At 52.0% G+C, this 21172-nt stretch overlaps 1 protein-coding gene across 13 annotated transcripts in view; it reads right to left on the bottom strand.

Annotated features, from left to right (window-relative positions):
* B3GNTL1 (UDP-GlcNAc:betaGal beta-1,3-N-acetylglucosaminyltransferase like 1) overlaps window positions 1-21172 on the bottom strand; it is a 131732-nt gene that overhangs the window by 26099 nt on the left and 84461 nt on the right. For 9 of the 13 annotated variants that reach the window (XR_011246827.1, XR_011246828.1, XR_011246832.1 and 6 more), the window contains 5 exons: window positions 15390-15514; window positions 8294-8429; window positions 8107-8175; window positions 7591-7665; window positions 322-426 (listed from right to left, as the gene is read on the bottom strand). Coding sequence is in view for 6 of the 13 variants with exons in the window: in XM_069541856.1 (XP_069397957.1) it covers window positions 346-426; window positions 7591-7665; window positions 8107-8175; window positions 8294-8429; window positions 15390-15514 (486 nt within the window). In the remaining 7 variants the exon portion in view is untranslated. Of the gene's footprint in view, window positions 1-321; window positions 427-1296; window positions 1382-7590; window positions 7666-8106; window positions 8176-8293; window positions 8430-15389; window positions 15515-18652; window positions 18844-20997; window positions 21111-21172 lie in introns of all 13 variants that reach the window. The other 4 variants (XR_011246830.1, XR_011246831.1, XR_011246833.1 and 1 more) reach the window with 3 other exon arrangements.

Raw genomic sequence — 21172 nt, 5'->3', positions numbered from 1 at the left:
GGTTCGTGGCCATGGGGAGCTGGGAGTGACAGGCACAAGCTGCTGGTGCCACTGATGGGAGGGATGCTGAGGAGGCTGTGGTGGGCAGCCAAGCCCCTGCCCCAAGCAGGGGAGCTGCTCCGGGTCTTGGTCTGTGTGTACACTCATGTGGACCCATGTCAGAAATACATGGTGGGGTGCAGACCAGATGTAAAACATGCCTGGTAAAAACACTGAGCACCCTCTTGGTGAGTGGGGTTTGTAGGGCATCTGGGCACCACCCCCCACATGCATGTGGGGCCCTCAGCCCTGGGCTGCAGCTGCTGGGGGCCTCGCACGTACCTGGGAGCAGCTGCCATGGGTCCGTCAGCTGAAGTGAAGGAAGTCCCGGCCCTCCTGCAGGTTCAGTGACCTCAGGTTGTCCTCAAACACGCCCCCCGTGAGGTCCTGTGGGAGGAGTGACAGGTCAGCTCTATCCAGCCTGTGCTGGGGACCCCAAGGTACTTACTCCCTATGAACTCCTGTTCCACAGCTGAGAGGAGGGAGGGACCCCAAGAGAATCTGCTGGCCACTGTATCTCACTGGTCACCAGGGAGATGGGGGGCAGGGGGTCCTCTGAGGGGCCTCCATCCACCCTGCCCTTGGCCCTCCCACTGCAGGTAGTGGCTGACCCACCCCAGGGACTCAGGTGAGGCTCACGTGGGCAGTCCCATTCACTCATGCCTGGGTCCAGGGCAGAGCCAGCTTTCCTGGTCCTGACTTGATCCCGGGGTCTCTCTGATGTCCCCCTGCCCCACCCCCTACGCCCTCCTCAGGGGCCACAGGTGGGAGGCGGCCCGGGGGACAGAGCCTGTGACTCCACAACCAGCTGCAGGCAGAGCCCTTCCTACCCCAGGCCTGTGCCCATGGCTGTGACAAGCTGTGGCCCTGAAGGAGGTAGGCTCCGCCCACGTCTGCCCTGGGATCTTGCTGGCGCAGGACTCGGTGGTCCAAAACCCTTCGGCCAAGCCTGCCTGGTGGCCACCCCGTGAATCCCCAGACCTCCCGTGTGGGCCACAGCGGGTTTGGGGAAATGCCTGCAGGCTCCTGTCCTTCATCCCAGCGCCACCTGCCAAGTTCCCTCCTGCCTCCATAACCAGCAGAGAGGGGCATCTCTAGCAGGACGTGGGAGGGGTGACCTGACTACCACGTTCCTCCCGTTGGGTGTCACCTCTACTGGGACCCCACATGGAGGCTCCCCCTTGTCCTTGGCCGTTTCTGCAACTTACTGCTATTACCTAAGTTTTGCTAGAAGTATTTGAATGGAAACCGTTCTACCTGGAAAACAACTGGAATCTCCATGTTCTGTTCTCTACAGGCTGCCTGGTCTCAGCCCCGCTTTTCTCCTCCCGTTATCTCCAGTCTTCAAAGGAAACACGTGTGGGTTCAGGGCCCGCCCGGTCACAGACCTGGGTTGATAAAGGGACCACCGGGCAGGCAGGCCCGTCCCTGACCTGGGGAGGGGACTGACTGCACAAAACTGTTCAAGTTAGATGCTTCCATGAGCAGACAGACCTCCTTAAGACAACAGAAAGGTCAGACATAAAACCAACAAGGACGCAAACCCAGGGGGTACAGGGGACTTCTACCGGTCATGAAACACAACCCCGTAGAGAAGCTGGCCAGAAACGTCAGGGAGGAAATCACACACCTGATGTGGGAAAGGTCTCAGCCTTGCCCGTGATTAGGCAGAAACGAACCCCACCATCTAGCTGCGGGGCCTCGGAACCACCCCTGCCTCCAGGTGTGTCCCCTGGCCTGGCCACTCCCTAGGCGGCGTCTAGCAGAGCAGATGTGGCCGCCCCACAAGCCAGTCAGGACCCTCCACGCGAAGCTCTGGTGTGACGCCCGTGGCTGGATCCCACACCACCAACGGGAAGAGAACAGCTGGCCTCCATTGTGGTGTGGAGGCCAGACCCCAGAGAACACAGCCGACTCCACCACACAAGCCAGGACCACACCCTCCGACTGGAAGGACTAGCTGAGAAAGTACGAACCACAGAACCAGGCAGTGCTGGGGGAGTGGCTTCTCGTCTGTTAAACTGTGTGGCAGGTTCTGGAACAAATGCCGCAGTTTTCTTAAAGGGCAGGTGGTTCGTATTTACGCCTTTGTTGCCTCTGTTCTGGTAAAACTATATTTACAGACGCAGCTGACAGGCCACACTTTGGCCATCTCCTAAAGGTGTGGAAAGTTCACAATAAAGTTTATCAAAGAAAAATGTGAGAGGGACTTCCCTGATGGTTCAGTGGCTAAGACTCCACACTCCCGGTGTAGGTGTCCTGGGTTCAATACCTGGTCAGGGAACTAGATCCCACATGCTGCAGCTAAGACCTGGCATGGCCTTGAAGAGTAAGTGGAAGAAATGTGAGAAAAGTTCTAAAAAGAATAATGAAGGAAGACTAGCTGCACTCAGTGGTGAACATTATAAAGCTACGGTCAGTAACGATGCAAAGCAGACAGATCAGTAGAAAAAGGCCAGGACTCCAGAAGTAGCTCGCAATACACATTCATACCTAACACACAAAGATGGCACTCGCTGACAGGCAAAGACGGGCGTCTCACCAAATGACGTGGGGACAACTGAGGATCCTCATGGAAAGAAACAGTCTCCATAACACAATAAATTCCAGTTGTATCAAAGATTTAAGGAAAATGCTGGAGTCTGAGGACTAGACTTAGATGTTTTTATAAAATTTCATAACGAGGAATGATTGTCTTAGAATGAATAAAACATCTAAAAGCCTTAAAAGGAAAAATTATTTTGACTATACCTGAATAAAAAACTTCCAAGTGGCGAAAGATACAAATTTAGTCAAATGGCACAGAAGAATCTGCAGCACTTCACAGACAGTGGTTGGTTTTTGTTGCTAAATAAAAACAGAGACCAAGAGAGAAACGGGCCAGTGCAAAGGATAATGCACCAAAGGGAGCAGATGGTCACCAGCGTGACGAGACGCCCTCCTTACCCACCACGTGACGTCGCCGGTTGGAACCACGGCCTTACTGTTTCTCAGCAGCAGCTTGCAAAGACGGGACATCGGGTCCCACTGGAGAAGGGTTCCGGGTGGGGGTGTAAACTGGCTCAGCCTCCAGGGATGGAATGGCTGGTCTCATGGCTGATGGCGGGCATGCTGGTTGACCAGTACCTTTCAAACATTTCTCCCAAGCGTGTAGCCACTTGAGCAAAATTATGCATATATAAAGATAAGCGGCGTTATTTCTAACAGCAAAGAATAAAAATGGCCTAAAGCTATATCAGTAAGTATTGGGTTGGCCAAAAAGGTCGTTGGGGTTTTTCTGCAAGATGCTACACTCTGTACATTTTCTGTAAGCTAATAATAGATAATATCTGGATAATAAATGTATGAAACATCCGTATAATTGAGTAGGATGCAGATATTTTTAGGACGAGGGACGTGATTCCCTCAGAGGCTCCTCTAGCCAGCAGTGAAGGAGGTGTTCCTGCCGACACAAGGAACCCTGGACCTGAGCCCCTAGAAACACTTTACACCACAAGCCAGTTTCGTCAACAAACAGGTCGCAAGAGGGAGGCGGAGGTTACCTCAGGTCTGCATTCGGGCACACAAGCGTGAAAAGATAAAACACGCCTACAAGGCAGATTTCAACACTGATGGGATATCTGAAAATTTAGGGTGAGATAGTGTTGCTTGGGTAGTTTTCTTTTTAAAGCTTTTAATCTTTTTAGGAAACAATGATGAAGAAACAAGGCTAGAATCTGCCTTGATCGCAGGTTGGGGGAGTTGGGGCTCAATGCTTTGGCCCAATGTGCTGGAAAGCTCCCTTCATGGTGAAGGTGAGCACGACAGGGTTAGGTGGCGCCAGTGGGTTTATGTGGAATTAACTCCAAGATACACCATCAGGTGAAAAAGCAAAATACAGAATAAGCATGTACAGCTGGCGGTTTAAAACACTCACCGAGTGCAGGGGCAAGGCTTCGGTCCCTGGCTGAGGAGGACCCTGCACACCACGTGGTGTTTGCGTTTCTGCCTCTGGACCCTCCAAAGGCGCAGAGCAGGTGGCGGGACGGGGACGGTGCTCCCTCCCCACCCAATGTCCGCTCCCCAGGGAAGGTTTGCGTGGGTGGGGGTGTCTGCTTCATGGCTATTTTGGGTCCCTGAGAAGTAGACCCTTAAGAGAACCCATCTTTGAAAAATTAGGTATCATCTGTGTATAGTTTAAGTTTTCACGTTACAACTGCTCCTTGCAACCCCATCATCGTTCATCCAATGTCCCTGGCAACTTGGTACATCGCTTCTCTTGGCCTCTCAGGAAACTGCTTTCAAACCAGGAAACCCAAGACCAGGTGGGTGAGGGCCACAGGAGCAGGGAGTCCGTCCCTGGGTCAGGCCCCGGCAAGCCGTGACCCTGACTCAGCGCCCGCGCCCCGTGGAAGCCCTGCTTCTAGCGTGTCACCTCCATGATGTCACGCGTTGCTGGGATGGGCGTCTTGCTACAGACCCAGCCCCTTGTTGGCTTTCACAGAATAAGCTGCCATCCCGGGGGGAGTCGGGGCAGGTGGCAAACAGCCAGCAAAGCACTGAGGCCCTTGGCCCACATCCTTGAGCTCTGATGGCTGCCAGTGACCACGAGAGTCTGGAAGCAAACCTGCTGCATGTGAGCCTCCCAGTGAGCGGGCATCCTGGCAGGCGCCACCGCTCCCACCCGAAGCTGGCACCCACCTGTGGCACCTGGACCTCTGACCCACAGAAACGTGAAGTAATAAGAAATGTGTGCTGTTTGGGCCTAAGTTTGTAGTTTCTATACAGCGTTAGTTAAATAACATAGGTTGAACCTGGCAAAGAGTCGAACAAGAAAACCTCAGGGTGACAGGTTGGCACTGGAGCCATCTGGCCACCTGGCCCCGGGACTGTCACTGCACAGCCACCAGCAAAAGCATGAAACTGGCCCCTACTGAGCCCACACACAAACATCAACTCAAAATAGGTCCAAGACCTAAATGAAGGGGCAGAAACCATAAAACTCTTAGAAGAAAGCACAGGGGTAAATCTTCATGACCCTGGATTGGGTGCTATTTTCTTAGCTGTGACACCAAACAGGAGCAGTCAAATTTAAAATACATAAAATGGGGCCATCCCTGGTGGTCTAGTGGTTGAGAAATTGCATTCCAGGGCAGGGGATCTGAGTTCAGTTCCTAGTTGGGGAACTAAGGTCGTGGGGCAAGTAAGCCTGCCTGATGCAACTGTTGAGCCTAGGTACCACCACAAGAGATCCCACAGGCTACAAGCAAGACCCAACCCTGCCAAAAATAAATAGTATTCTTTAAAAACTGATAAAATGGACTATGTCAAAGTTAAGCACTTCTGCGCACCAAAGGACACCATTAATAGAGTGAAAAGACAGCTCACGGAGTAGGAAAAAACTTTTGCCGAAGCATCTGATCGGGGATTTGAATCTAGAACTATAGAGAACTCTCAGGACTCGATTAAAAGACAACTTGATCAGAAAATGGGCAAAAGACTTGAACAGACAGTTCTCCAGAGGAGACAAAGAAATGTCTAGCGAGCCCATGAAAAGATGCTGTTGAGTCCACTGTTGTCAGACGCAAACCACAACCACCGTAAGAGCCATGTCACCCACCAGGACAACTGTGATGAACACACGTCACGAGGTGGGAGAGGATGCGAGAAACTGGGACCTCTCCATGACGGGTGGAGCGTAAGTTGCCCCAAGACCAGCGATTCCACCGCAGGTCTGTGTCTGAGAGAACTGAATACATGACCCACGGAAATCGGACCTGAATGTTCACGTGGCCTTGTTCAGACTGACAAAGCCTGTTATGCCCCTGAAGTTATGTCCTGGTCCACGTGTTCAGCTCACCCATGGGTCAAAGTCACCGATTGAGCAGTGGGAACCTCACCTCTATGGCCTCGCAGCTTCTGTGGGGCTGGAGCCCAGGGCTGGGCCTGGCCACGCGGGACCAGCTGGCGCTCTGAGGCCACTCCCTGCACCAGGCTCCTGGGCTCAGCCTGTCCTCACGCCCGCTCTCCCAACAGTTGAGTGACTTCACCACAGTGGTGCTTTGAGTGATGGGAAGAATAGGGATGCCCAGCCTGTGCTCCAGCCCCGCACGTGACCCCTGCCTGACCAACACACTGCAACGCCCCCCCCCATGTCAGCTTGAGCCCCGCGGGAGCACAGCCTCAGGGAAGCAACATCCCCCATCAGCGTGGGCTGCCCTGGCCCCTCTGGGGGACCCCGGACCACAGTTAACTGCACTAGAAGCTGTGAGTAACGCTACGGTGCAGAAGGAGGTACAGGAGGCGGCCTGGGATCTTAAAACCAGTCACCAGCGAAGGGCTCTCCTTTCTCCGGTGCCCTCCACGGGCTTGTCCACTGCATACATGCGGAGTGGGCCACCTTTCTGTGAAAGCGTGTGTGGGCCCATGGGCTCCCTGAGCCCAAGACTCAGCGAACGCCTGCGCTTGAGGTGGGGGTGAGAGGCGGGTCCTTCTCGCTTGCCTGCTGCTGTTGCCTAACTGTTGAATGAACACTGCCTCCCTTCTGCAAAAGCCACTGCCTCCAGGAAGGCCTCTGGCCTGGCACCCTGGTTACTGAAGTTCCAACCTCAGAGGCTGGAAGCCGCCGCCTGTGTGCACATCTGTGTACTGTCCCACGTCCCCAGGGCACAGCACGGGGCCCTGCTCACTCACCCACCACCGCCCCCCCCCCCACCGGGGACACTTTGGGGCAGCCCCACCCTACACAAGCCCACAGGACTGGCCCCACAGTCCAGGTGGGTTAAGGACACTTTACACTTGCATCGGTGACTATCTTTCTGACCACAAGGAGGAATTTCCAAAATGGGGGGACACTAGAAGTGTTCATCATGAGAAAAGCTGATAAATGTACTGTGTTGAAAGTAAGTTTTTCTGGGAAGAACCTATGAAAAGACAAGTCACAACTTGTCTTGTTGTTCAGAGAAAATGTGCTGAACACCAGTCGACCAAGGAGGAAACCAAGGAGAAGAGACGGGCAGGCCAGCTGGCTGAGGGCTCCAAAGCGAAGAGAAGGTTGCCATTGCCAGAGCCCACCAGCGGGCTTCGTGATGGAAACTCACACACCGGGAATGAGACCCCCACGAGGAGAGGGTAGTTCAAGGACCCAGCTCATAGCCTCCCTGTGGGATCCCAGTGTCCAGTCTGGAGCCAAGAAACAAGCACCTGTCCCATGAGGCCACAAATAGGGAGAAAAGGCGAGGGTGTGATGGAGACAACCGCCAGGATGCTGGTCACCCAGTGGGCGCGTGCGCAGGGCCACACGGGTGCAGCTGGGCAGCCTCGTCCCCTGCAGCTCTCGTGGGAAATGCAGCCTGCTTTATGGGGCACCGCTGCCTCCCCGACACCCCGGGCCTGGCTGGAGGTGGCCCTGTTGTTCCCGTCCCCGCCCCCATGCAGGCCACCCTCCTGCCCTCCACCCCCAGAGCAGTGGTTGCCACCTGCCATCCTAGCCCACGCCCTCCTGGTGGACACACCATACTACCTGACCCTGGGACTGTCCTAGCCACACGTGGGAGGAGAGCTGATACTCACCAGCTTCACGCAGATGACAAAGGGTGGCCGTGCAGCTCGGAAGTGCAGGACTGGGATCCGGGGCTTGGGCCTTTCCTGAGAGGAAAGGAGGGTCATGGGCTGCCCCACGTTGCTCCCTGCTCCCCCCCGTCTGCCCTGTTCACAGTTTGACACCCTCAGATGGGCACCAGGGCCATGGCCGGACCCAGGACTGGACCTGCTCCCCAACACCCTGGCCCAGCCATCGACAGCTGGCCCAGGACTCCCGAGGCAGGCAACGGACAGACCCAGGCCTGTGAATAGCATCTTCAGTGGGGCTGGGGGCAGCAGAGGGCAGGCACAGGGGCCCTCTGGGGTCCTAGAGACTCCAGGAGCCTGGGGGCTGCCTCTGCCAAGCCTGGCAGCTATCTGGGCTCAGATGGCCTTTCCCCAGGAGGAAGGTTCTGGGAAGTGTCTACTCAAAAGACCTGGATGGCACCCAGGGGTGGACCAGGTGTGGTGTGAGTGGCTCCCAGGCGGGGGGTGGGGGGCCCGCACCTGAGAGTCCTCATAGCAGTAGAAGCCCTTTCTGATCTTGTTCTCGTCCACGTCGCAGAAGGCAGCCACCTGGGAAGGACACAGGACACAGCCTCAGGGGCATCAGGGGCAGTGCTGCCTGACGGGCAGGGTGGGGGTGGGATGGGGCTGGGGCGGAGTTGGGGGTGGTGCAGGGGCAGGCCCCCACCTTGCGCTGTGAGCCCGCCGTCAGGCTGCGGTAGAGCCGGCGGCCCTGCCGGCCCGCGTTCCAGATGGTGAAAGTTGCCCAGTGGGGCAGGGCCTGCTCTTCCAGGAAGCGAACACGGTGGGCCCAGATGGTGGTCCTGCAGGGGTGAGGGGTGGGTGAGGGGTGTGAGCGAGGAGTGCGGGGCCTCTGATGCCCCAGGCCTGCCTCCCTGACCTGGAGCCCGCCCCACAAGTCCCCCTGGTCTGGGGCCCGGGTTGAGGCAGCAGGGAGCGGCAGCGCTCCAGCTATTGGCTGAGTGACTGAACCCAGGAGCGTGGACGACAAGGTCACACTCCTTGCCCCACATGGACCCTTGGACATGCCCAGCTCATGTCCACGTGCTCAGGAGATGTGGGGGACACCAGGCACAGGAGCCCAAGGGAGACTCGGCCGCCCTGGTGTCCAGCACCTGCCACTTTCAGAAAGAATGAGGCAGAATGTGCCACCAACATCACATTTTTAAAGAGGCAAAGTATACTCTTTAGAGGACATCACACGTGATCAAAGTATAAAGAAATGGGTCCTGTGGCAAATAAACTTCCCACTTGGGACACCAGGAAATGGAACCTGGGAGATGCAGGAGATTTGGGGAAATGGGTAACTTCATCTTAAAGACGATTCCCCCATGCCTTCTGGCTGTTGGAAGTATTTCATAGTGAAACTGTTAAATGATATAAATGTTGATCATTCTCAATTTAAAATGTAAAGGACAAGATTCAAGGAGCCTCTCATAGGGCTTTTGGGGAAAGACTTTGAAGGAATTCAGTTATTGACAAGCCTGAAGGTGTAATTAGTGGTCACTGCTCTGTGAGGTTTTGCTGCTCAAAGACTTTAATCCAACACAGAAACTAACATGAGATCACCTCTTTTACACTGTGGGTGGCAAAGCCTCACGCTGCAAAAAGAGAAGAGTCCCGGCATAAAAGACTTATCGCATGGAAACAGGATATGGATGTGTGTGGCACAAGCCATCTGGCCAGATACCTGCCCCCCAGATACACGGGCACAGCGTGGCAAGGCGCGGTGGGCCACCACAGACCTGCCTCCACATCAGCTTGCTTCACAGCAGCTCAACATACAGACACATGAACCTTCAGGAGACAGTGGAAGAGATCCTAGAGGTCCAGGCATTTCTTAGCCCTGCAGAGCATCTTAGGTGCCCAAGCACTTCTCAGCTCTGCAGAAGACTTGTGTCCAGAAAAACTATCTTTGCATTTTATTCACCCAGAGTTTCCAACCCCCATTTTATGGATGGTGGGAAAGTGGTTACTTTCCTAAAGATATACTTGCCAGACAGTTGGATAATTGTTAATGAAATTCACATAGAATAAGAGCAAGGAGCTTAGGTGTACATACAAGTCAGGCGGTTATGACAAACATAGGTATCCAGGTAACCCCCACCCCTATCAAGATGTGGGGCACTTCCATCACCCCAGAAAGTTTCTGGCACCTCCTTTCCCTGAGAAGAGCAGTCTCACTTTTGTCACTGTGGACTAGTTCTGCCTGTTGCAAAAGTGGAAGCCACAGTGTGTGTGTTTTTGTATCCGGTTTCTCTTACTAATCATATATATACATACATACATATATATATTTTATATTAATCCTGGCCTGGCAGGCATCAGTTGCTTGTTCTCCTGCTGAGCAGTACTCCGTTGTAGCAGTGCTTATCGATCACCTGCTGACTGGCATCTGGGCGGCTCCCGCTCTTGGTTGCTAATAGAGAAATGTTGGGCAATTCACTCATTTCTCGTGGATAAACACCTAGACATGGAATTGCTGGGCCACAGGGCAGGTGTTAATTAATAAAATAAGGCCCAACAACTTTCGAGAGAGGATGCACCATGTTTACACTGCCAAGAACAATGAATATGTGTCTGGTGGTCCACATCCTCCCCATGATTTGGAATTGCAGACATTACTTTTAACCCTTCCAGTGGGTGTGAAGAGGTTAGTTTTCATTTCTCTGATAATAATGATGAAACCTTTTTCATGGACTAATTGCCCATTTATATATTATTTGTGAAGTGTCATGTCCATTCAAGAATTTTACTTATTTTTATTAGATTTTTATTTTTCGGTGGTAGAGGTTCTTAATATAGTTTCTACACTTGTCCTCTGTGAGATACATCAAATATGAATATTTTCTCCCAGTCTGTGGTTTGTCTACTCATTTTCCTAATGGTGTCTTTTTAGGAGCAAAAAGTTTTTAATTTTGAAGTTCGATTTGTCAAGTTTTAAACGGCTGAAGAGTCTGCTGTCCTCTCTAATAAATGTTTGCCTATCCCAAAGCTGTGAAGATAATCCCTGATGTTTTCTTCTAGAAGCTTTATCATTTAACTGCTTCTATTTTTACATCTAAGCCATCTAGAATTAATTCTTCAATAAGGGGGTGAGTTTTTTCCCATATGCATATTCATTTGTTCAAAACATTTTTCTTTTTCCATTGAATGCCTTTGGAGACTTTGTTGAAAATCAGTTGTGAATCTATTTCTGGACTCTGCTCTGCTTCACTGATATGTATTTCTGCATTTATGCTACTAATACATTTTCCTGATTGATGTAGCTTCAGAGTGAGTCTTAAAATCAGGCACAATGGATCCTCAAATTTTGCTCTTTTCAAAATTATTTAGGCCAGTCTGGGTCCTCTGATTTTTTTGTGAATTTTAAAATCAGATTATCAGTTTCTACAATGAAGCCAGCTGGGATTTTTACAGAGATTGCACTGAATCTACAGATCAGTTTGGGCAGAACTGATGTTAACAATACTGAGTCTTGGGATTTCCCTCATAGTTCAGTGGTTAAGAATCTGATGCAGGGACACAGGTTCGACCCTTGGTCTGGGAAGATTCCACAGGCCGCGGGGGAACCAAGCCTGTGTGCTGCTACTGGGCCTGAGCTCTCGACAGTGTAGACTGCAGCCACTGAGTCCACGCCCTTCAACCACTGAGTCCTCTATGTCCCAGAGCCCATGCTCTGCACGGAGAAGTGACTGCAATGAGAAGCCTGTGCACGGCGACTAGAGAACAGCCTCCACCCGCCACAGCTAGATAAAGCCTGCATGCAGCAACCAAGACCCAGCACAGCCAAAAATAAGTAAAAAAACACAAACAAACAATAATGAATCTTCCAATCCATGAATGTGGTATCTCTCTCCATCTATCTATTGTATAGGTTTTAATTTCCCTCAGCATTTTTTGGAATGGATTTTAGCAGATAGAGCTATACTTTGTTACACTTAAAAATATTTTATCATTGATGTTATTGTACATTTTTTAAACTGCATTTTTTTTCAATTGTTTTATTGCAAGTCTATGAATTTGTATCCTGGAAAACTCACTATATTATTGGTTTTGATTTCCTATGAGACACAATCATGCCATCTATTGATACAAATGATGCTAGTTTTCCTTCCACCTTCTAATGCTTGTGTCTTTTCTCCTGATCTTACTGCACTGACTTCCCTTACTATGTTGAATAGAAGTAGTAGGAGGAATAATCAGGAGATCGCTTCCTCCTGATCTTAGAAGGGAATGCTTTCAGTCTTTAATTATTAAATATGAGGTTAGTTATGGGTTTGTGTAGATACTATCAGACTGAGAAAGTTTCCATTTCTAGTTTTCTGAGATTTTTTAAAAACCATGAAGGGATATTGAATTTTGTTAATTATTTTTTCTGCATCTATTGGGCTGTGTGATTTTTATCCTTTATTCTTTTACTGTAGCAAATCATACTAATTGATTTTGGAGAGCTAAACCAGAATTGTATTCATGTATTATCCTTTCATATATATTTCTGAATTTGACTTGGCAATATTTTGTGAATGATTTTTTGCACCTATTCTCATAAGGGATATTGGTCTGTAATTTTATTTTCCTGTAATATTCATGTAGCATTTTAAACTTCAGAGTCATGCTAGTCTTAGGGAGTAAGTGTGAAGCTCCTCCCTCCCAACACCCAATAGATCTTTCTCCTCTTCTATTTCCTGAAGGAATTCATGTAAGATTAATATTCTGGAGAAGGAAATGGCAACACACTCCAGTACTCTTGCCTGGAAAATTCCACGGACTGAGAGGCTCCTCAAAGCCTGGTAGGCTACAGTCCATGGGGTCACAAAGAGTCAGACACGACTGAGTGACTTCACTTTACATTTTTGATAGAATATATCAGGAAAGCCATCTGGCTTGGCTTTTATGAAAAATTTAAAATTACTAATCTAATTTTAATTATTATTTATACTTTAAGTATCTTTTGGATCTGTACTGATGTCCTCTCTTTAATTCTCAGTATATCGGCAATCTGTTCTCTTAAAAATCAGTCTTGTTAGAGGTTTTTCAGTTGCACTGATTTCAAACCAATTCCTGGTTTTGCTCATTTTTTTCCTATTGATAGTCCATTTTCAATTGTACCTTCTTTATTCCTTTTCTTCTATTTGAGTTTACTTTGCTGTTGGTTTTGTAACTTTTAAACGTGGAGACTTAGATAATTGCTTTTTTCTTTAATAACATAAGCTTTTAAAGCCATAAAATCTTACTATAAACTGCTTTAGCTAAATCCCACAAACTTTTACATACTGTTTTGTCATTAAAATTTCCCCCTAGTATCCTTGTAATTTTTTCTCTTGGTTGCTTAATTTCCAAATATTTTGGATATTCAAGATGTTTTAATGATTTCTAATTTATAAAACACCCATTTCAATCATTTGAAACGTATTCAGACTTGCTTATTGGCCCAAAGTAATGTCTATCTTGTACTTTAAAAGTATGTATGTTCTGGAGTTTAGTGTTCCTTGTAGATTCCCTGTTGGCTCAGATGGTAAAGCATCTTCCTGCAATATAGGAGACCCGGGTTTGATCTCTGGGTCAGGAAGATCCCCTGGAGAAGAAAATGGCAACCCACTGCAGTATTTTTGCTTGGAAAATCCCATGGACAGAGGAGCCTGGCAGGCTATAGTCTATGGGGTCACAAAGAGTTGGACATGACTGAGCAACTTCACTTTCTTTCTATAGTGTTCCTTAAATGTCTACTTTTATGTTGGTTAATTAACAGTGTTGCTCAAATCTTCTGATCCTCACAGACTTCCCAACTTCTATCAATTACTGAGACAGGAATATTAACATTTTCAGCTCCAACTATGGGTTTGTCTACTTCTCCCTCTATTTCTACCAGTTTTTGCCTGTGTATTTTGAAACTCTGTGATTAGGGATACACACATTTAGGACTCTTATGTCCCCCTAGACCTTCACCCCATGTGTGCAAATCGCACTTACTTGAGTCAAGTTCGTGACAATAAACTCCCTGTGATGCTTCACTAAAGCTGCTGCTGCTGCTGCTGAGTCGCTTCAGTCGTGTCCGACTCTGTGCGACCCTATAGACGGCAGCCCACCAGGCTTCCCCATCCCTGGGATTCTCTAGGCAAGAACACTGGAGTGGATTACCATTTCCTTTTCCAGTGCATGAAAGTAAAAAGTGAAAGTGAAGTCGCTCAATCGACTCTTAGCAACCCCATAGACTACAGCCTACCAGGCTCCTCCATCCATGGATTTTCCAGGCAAGAGTACTGGACACTAAAGCTACTATATACAAATTCAGATTTATCAAAAGACAAGAGAAATCAAGCTCTTTTGCTTAAAGCTAGAAAACAAAGAAGCTAAGCTTCAGTAAGGAATAGCGCACGTGTGAAAGTTCAAGGATCTCCCAAATGAATACAAATACTGCAATCTGTGATCCCCCCACGACACATTCTCCAATCAGCATCACGCCCGCTGTGACAGCGGACAGGAGACCTCTCTGGACAGCAGCTGAGCAGCCACGCCTTCCAACAAGTCTCATACCCTCTGGGGAAGAACAGAGTCTCCTCTGTGTCCAGAAACTCAAATGCATGCCTTTGCATCACACTGTTTTCACTCAGAAGATGCCCTGATCACAGGCCTGTTTCAGGGCTCCACTCCTCTCTGTTCCCAAGTGAGCAGCATCACAGTAGCACCAAGGGTCTCCACACTCGTGGTTGTTTGAAACAAAACTCACACACACCAGACAAACATGCATGTGCGCATGCACAGAGTTCAAACTAAAGAAAGGAAAACCCACGGTTCCCTCGACTTCACCCAGCCTGCACTTCGGGCACCACCCCTGCCCTACCCCTGGCAGTCGGTCTCCAGCTTTGGAACCTGGGAGGCCGTGAGCCATGACAAGGAGGGGGCCAGCCTTTGCGATGGCCCGCGTAGGGGATGACCCAACCTCTGCCCCAGCCGCCCTCCCCTTGGTGGGCAGAGAAGGAAGAGGACGCCCCCAGCCCACCTGTAATCACACCAGTGGTGGGCTGGGCTCATTCTGAGTCCTTTCAGCTCAAATCAAGTGAGAGCAGGACCCCCAGACAAATCTACATGTGAATTCTGGGTGCGCCTGGTTGCTCAGCTGTGTCCAGCCTTTGGACTGTAGCCTGCCAGGCTCCTCTGCCCATGGAAGTTTTCAGCCAAGAATACTGCTGTGGGTTGCCATGCCCCCTCAGGGGATCTTGCTGACCAGGGAATCGAACCCACGTCTCCTGTGTTTCCTGCACTGCAGGCAAATTCTTTACCCACTGAGCCATGGTCCAGGGGTTAGGAATTTGCCTGCTCATGCAGGGGACACGGGTTTGATCCTCGGTCCAGGAAATAAGATCCCACGTGCCACGGGGCAACTTAGCCCCGTGTCACAGCTACTGAGCTCATGCTCTAGAGACCTTGAGCCGCAACTACTGAAGTCCAAGCGCCCAGAGCCTGCGCTCTGCAATGAGAGAAGCCCCCACGATGAGGAGCAACTAGAGAGTAGGCCCTGCTCGCTGCAACTAGAGATAGCCTGTGCAGCAACAAAGACCCAAAGCAACTGAAATAAATAATAAAAGTGAGAGCAGACATTTAGCCTTGATCCTGAGGAAAACGCTGGTCCACAGACTGGGGACGACCTCCCTCCTGGGAGGCCATGGGCCCTGGTGTCAGCCACGCTCCCAGGTCCCCACCTTGGGGCAGAGACCTGACTGGGATCCCCCCCACCCCGCCTGGATCCCAGGCCCACGTACTCGAGGACGGAGTGTGTGGCTGCGCCGGGGTGGTAGCGGTAGAGGAGGAGGCTCTGGTCCACGCGGACGACCCCACCGCCCTTCCTGAGGTGCTCGTAGAAGAACAGCAGGTCCTCAGGGACACCCTGCAGAGTGAAGAAACGTGTCCACTCAGAACAGAGCCTTGGTTCAGGCAACGGGAGATGAAGGTCGGCCCGGGGCCCCCACACTTGAGCCCAGCCTGACCGGTGAGGCCTCAGCTGGAAAACAACACATCCAGCCGCCCCCAGCTCATGGCCAGAGCTCGGCAAATGTGACCATAAGAGGCGGCTCCAGGGCAAGAAGGTGCCTGAGGCGTAGACCCAAGCCCTGTCGTTGCTCTCACTGGCCCCTCTCTGTTGACGGGCACGCTGCTCCGAGGGTCTGCAGGGTCCCACGGGGTCCTCCTGTCCTGTGAGAAGCCAGGCCTCCCACCCTTGTCTGGAGAAGGGCTCAGATCAGGGCTGGCTGGCGGGGCCGCGGCTGCCCTGCTGGTCAGTCCAGGTCTGGGGGACCTCAGTCCTGATGGGGATAACAATCGCAGCTCCTTCACTTCCTAGAGTTCAAGGTGAAAACCAAGAAAGCAGAGGGTCTGGACAGGAGGTCACCCAGGGCGTGTTTGGCGAGCAGAGCCCATCGAGAGCTGGGCAAGCTGCCAGGACCCCTGCTCCGGGCAGAGGCTGGTTTCCCCACAGTGCAGAGGCTGCTGTGCGCTGGCCCCAGCCTGTTCTGCCTCTTCAGACCAAGCTCAGGACAGGGCAGCGCCAGCACCATGGCAGGGCTGACTGCTCCCAGTAGAGCCACTGTCGCTCGCCCAGCTCATCCACCCCAAGGGGAAGGAGGCAGGGCTGGCCTCTGAGGTCTCGATGCCCTGGTAGAGCCCTGTGGCTGTTACCCTTGGGGAGAGAGGGGACTCCTGGCTGCTTTTGGCCAGCTTCTTGGCCCAAGTGTATCCCCTGACTGGGCCCTGTGCACCCAGCCTCTGGGGTCTGTGATGAACTGATACCCCTTGTCTGTGATCACCCGGCCATGAATTCTGCCACCTCCTGGCTCAGGCCTGAGAGCCACCCTGTGGGCAGCCCACTGGGCTCACTCCTGAGCTGCCACACTGAGCAGCGCGCCGGTCCCCACACAGAGCCACCCTGCCCAGGGAATCGCCGCCAGGGCGTCTCAGCACATGGGAGGCTGACAGGCAGCAGGCCGCAGAGGAAAGTGACGCGGGAGCCACGCGAACAGCCTCACTTCAGTGTCAGCTGCTGAGTCATTCCGTGACATGATGGACCACTGTGGTGACTGAAGTGTTTTCACAAAGACCACAAGTCATGAAAGGATTTATACCAAAATGTTAAAAGTCAGCTTTCACAATTGTGCGCGCATGCGCACTGCAGCTAGAGAGGAGCACCCACTAGCCGCAACCAGAGAAAGCCGGCGAGCAGCAGTGAAGACCCAGCGCAGCCAAAATTAAGGGAAAAAATGTGTCTGCAGCTCAGCTAAAAGTCGTCCACGGTTAAAGAAAGACAAAAGGACCACACACAAAAGTTCAGAGCAGCTGTGTGGTGATGGGCTCACAGATGATTTATATTTTTTTCCTTTTGCTAATTTTCTGCATGTTCAAAGGCACCTTTCAAGAGCACATTGTAACTCCGCGCTTTATAGATTTAGGAAGGAGAGATGTCCTCTCTGCTCATGACCAGTAGGAACTCAACCCCAGAGTTTTCTTTTCTGGCAAAGAGGCAACTGAGAATTTAGCCAGAGGAGGTGGAAAGCCAGGTGCTGAGCCCAGTCCTCCATGGAGACGGGGCCCTACAGGACTTGGGGGTCACCCCTGCCTTGGGGGCTCATTGGGTGTGGAAGGGCGTGTGCCCTCGGAGATGTGGAGAAAGGGAATGCAGATCCTGCGGGATGAAACAGGAGAAGGGGGGACACACTCTCCTCTCCTTCCTGCCCTCAACGCTGCTGTCCTTCCCTGGGGTCTCAGAAGGGGCGACCTTGGGGTCGAAATCCTGTGAACAGAGGCTACACAGCCAGCATGACGAGAGACAGAAAACAAACACTCTGCGAACAGACATTCACCCCAAACAGAACCACCACCACCAAAAATCACGAAGGAGAAGAAAATTCTGTGAACAACTCTCCCAGTGAAATCTCACGTCCTCCACAAGGCTTGAGAACGGGGGGAGGCCATCTTGAGCCAGAAATGCCATAACTAACAGAGCTGGACCCGTGCAAAGAGCAGGGGAGACAGGAGAAGAGGAGGAGGGGGACTAGCCTGGGCTGGGGGTGTGACCGCACGTGGGCTTCCCTGGGAGGTGAAGCTCTTTCGTGACATCAGATGGTGGTGATGGTTGTGCATCCCCGTGAATGTGCTGAAATACACTGAACTGCACACTTAACAGGTGAATTATACGAATTATACCCCAATAAACCTTTTAAATAAGAGGGGATTGACTGAACTCAAAAAAGAAATAGAAGAAAAAGACAAAATTATGTGAGAAGTGAAGATGAAACTAGAAAGTTCTCCAGGAAAACAGATCTGAATAAAAATAAGGGGCACTGAAGAAACACAGGGAAGTGAAGAAAATTAAATAATAAAAAAGGGTTAAGAGAAAGTTGTTGAAATGGAAGACAAAGAAAATCTAGACAATGTGCAATGAATATTGAAATAGAAAACCACAGCAATGGCAGACAGCTAAGACTTAAAACTATAAGCCAGAGAGAGGTGAGAGCAGACCTGGTCCCCACACATGGCAACCAGATCACGTCGGAACCCAGTGAAAGCAAGAATCTTTAACAACAAGGCAGGAATTCCCCTGTTGCCTCCAGCTGAGTCTGAGGAGTGTCAGGCAAAGTGAGGCAGTGGGGAGCTGTGTCCTCAGGACGGGAGGGACGGTGTGGCCCAGTGTTTTCTGTGCAGTCCATCCCTCCTTCATGTGTCCAAAACCACAGTCTGTGCAGGAACAAGCAATGCCATGGCCCTTCAGACGTGGGGAAGCCTGACGTGGGAGGCCGAGTCCAGGGACTCGGACAGGCACCCAGAGACTCAGCCGCCTTCTGATGTGAGCAGAAATCACACATCAAAATCAGCAGGAGAGAGAGAAGGAATAGGCTGACCCACTGGCTGCCGTTCAAGCAACAGGTAGGAGTCAGAAAACCTTCAAAAACAAACACAAAAAGCTGAGCAGGGGAGGTTTAAGAAGAGCATATGGGATTAAGGGCATTCCATACAGAGATGACAAAATACTAACCTTTGATACCGAGAGGTTTTTAAGGCACGAGAGAAGATGCCGGCTTCTGGCTTTGGGTGTCTGAGAGGCCAACCTCTGCAGCACCTGTGAGGCTCAGGCTCAGAGCAGGGGGCGCCGGGGTGGGGAGATGAAACCCACGAAACAGAGGTGGACGCCCCAGCCTCGCTGCCCTGACGTCCTCTGGACAGAACCTGGGCGAACACAGGTGGGAGTGAGGGAAAATCCCAGAACAGAGAGACCAAGGATGGGAGGAGACGCCCACGAGCACGCATCTGACCCAGCACAGCAACACCTCAACAAGAAGACACCGCAGGGGCTTTGCCGGCGGTCCAGGCCCCCTGCATCGGAAGCATCAAGTCCAAGTGACTAAGACTCCGGGCCTCCAGTGCAGGGGCCTGGGTCGATCCCGGGTCAGGGAACGAGATCCCTAGCACTAGCACTCAGACTGCAACTAAGGACCCCACGCGGTTTAGCGAAGATGGAAGATCCCGCGTGCCGCAACGGAGACCTCCTTGGCCAAATAAGACGCTTCACCCAAAACCGGGCAAAAAAATCTGGATGCTTCATAAAAACAGGAGCAGCCAATCCGCACATGAAAAACTGCTCAACGTCGTAAGTCATCTAGAAAATGTAGATTAAAACACAACAGGAAACCACACAACTCCAGTCAGAATGGCTAAAATGCAAAGGAGCTGGGGGTCCCCCCTCCAGAGAGGGGGTGGCAGCTCACAAGCCACACAGTGACTCCAAGCCCGAGGATCTTTCCAACAGGTGCAAAGGCACTTCTGAAAAGTGTCTGCCGTGCTGGGCAGCAGCTCTTCTGAGCAACCATGACCCGCTCTGGGCCATCCCCGCCCTCAGAAGAGCTCTGTTCTGAACCAACAAACACCATTTTGGTCACTTTCCTTCTTGTTTAAGGGCCTGAAACAATTGCCTCCTGGGGGCATCCAGACCCCTCAAGCTGGGTGTCATCCCACACCTTCCTCCAACTCTCCTTCTCCCCTCCACCTCACTCTGGGAGTGCATCTTCTGGATTTAAAACCTGAGCACCTTGCAGGCTCAGCTCGTGCCTGCTGCATCCTCAGCTCATGCCCGCTGCGTCCTCAGCTCATGCCCGCTGCATCCTCGTTTATCCCCGAGTCTCGCTGCCATCCTGCTCTGAGACCTTTAGCACCTCAACTGTCCCGGCGGCTCCAGTTCCCTGCTCTTCCCTCCTGGGTGAGAACTGCAGCCTCCCAGACACAGAGAATCAGCTGAGGACCAGCCCCCAAACCTAAATCCAGCCCCCAGCATATCAGTGCTCCCTCAAATGCATTCCACAAAGAACTCTTCAGCTCAACCTGTTTTCTTGGGGGAGGGCCTGAAGGAACCAGGAAACATCTCATGTCCTCATCCTGGCGGTGGACTTCATGGCCATCTGTGACCCCCTCCTCATGCCCATATCCCTCACTTGCTGCAGCCACGGCCCCATCCCAGCCCAGGTCCTTGGTCCCTGATCCCTGAGCCCTGTACAGAGAGGGATGGACTTTCTTTTCCTTCCGCAGCGCTCTCTCCAGGAAGAATTAACTTGTGCTAAGAGGCCTGACACACTTCCCGTCCTGAAGCTGCTCATGGCTGTGACTTAAGGGATGCCTCCTGATGACCATCTTGGAGCTACTCGCCGCAGAGGAATGAGAACAGGTGCTTGGACTCAGCACCAGTGAAAGCAGCTTTTGCAGCACCTGCTTAGTGGCGGGGAGACTCATGGGGTGTCCCTTTGCCCCCCCTACACCTTGAGTTCAAGGAGAATTTGTTGGCAGAGAGGATACCCCGCCATCTCTCTGGCCTTCCTGGTGGGAGCCCCTGGGCAGAGTGCGGCTATGCGCTCACGAGACCCTCCAGGACAGGGAGGCCAGTGGAGCTGTGGCACAGACATTCCCGTCTGGCCAGTCCTGAGGACAGGCGGGCTGGGCCCCTGGTTTGTATGCGCGAGACCAGCATGGCTCCTGGAAGGCACGTCTGGGTAGACACGCGAGGGACTGTCTGGCCAGGGTCCAGCGCAGGCCCAGCAGAGGAGCCGGCTGGGGGGCGGTCAGAGGAGGGGGGCCCCAAGCCAAGGATCCACTGGGCCCCTAGCAGTGGGTGACAGTCCCCTCCAAAGTGGAGAGAAGACTCCGAGCAGGCTGGACGGGGGCCACGGTCCTGGGGCAGATGGGGAGCCTGGGCCTGCGTCACCCCACCTTCCGGCCTGCTGGGCCTTAACACATCTGGCCCATGGGCTCCATCCACCATAAGACCAGACACACGTCTCAAAGCCAATTTAAGAAGAGTTAAAGGAAAGCAAACTACTCAACCGTGAGATTTACCTTCTGACCGGGTGTTCTGTCGGAGTGTTCCCTCTAAGGCTGTCGAGGAGGGAGGGAGAGCAGTCGGGGTCCACGTCCCTGTTTCTGAGCCAGAGGCCAGCATGGGTCCTGCCCTGTGAGGGAGGCCCGGGCCAGCTCGGACCCCAGTGCTGCGGGGCCGCTGCCCACAGGGGAG

Source organism: Ovis canadensis, chromosome 11 (assembly GCF_042477335.2).
Source record: "Ovis canadensis isolate MfBH-ARS-UI-01 breed Bighorn chromosome 11, ARS-UI_OviCan_v2, whole genome shotgun sequence".
NCBI classification, from domain to species: Eukaryota; Metazoa; Chordata; class Mammalia; order Artiodactyla; family Bovidae; genus Ovis; species Ovis canadensis.
Note: the sequence above shows the minus strand (reverse complement) of the source record. Positions and strands in the feature narration are given on the sequence as shown.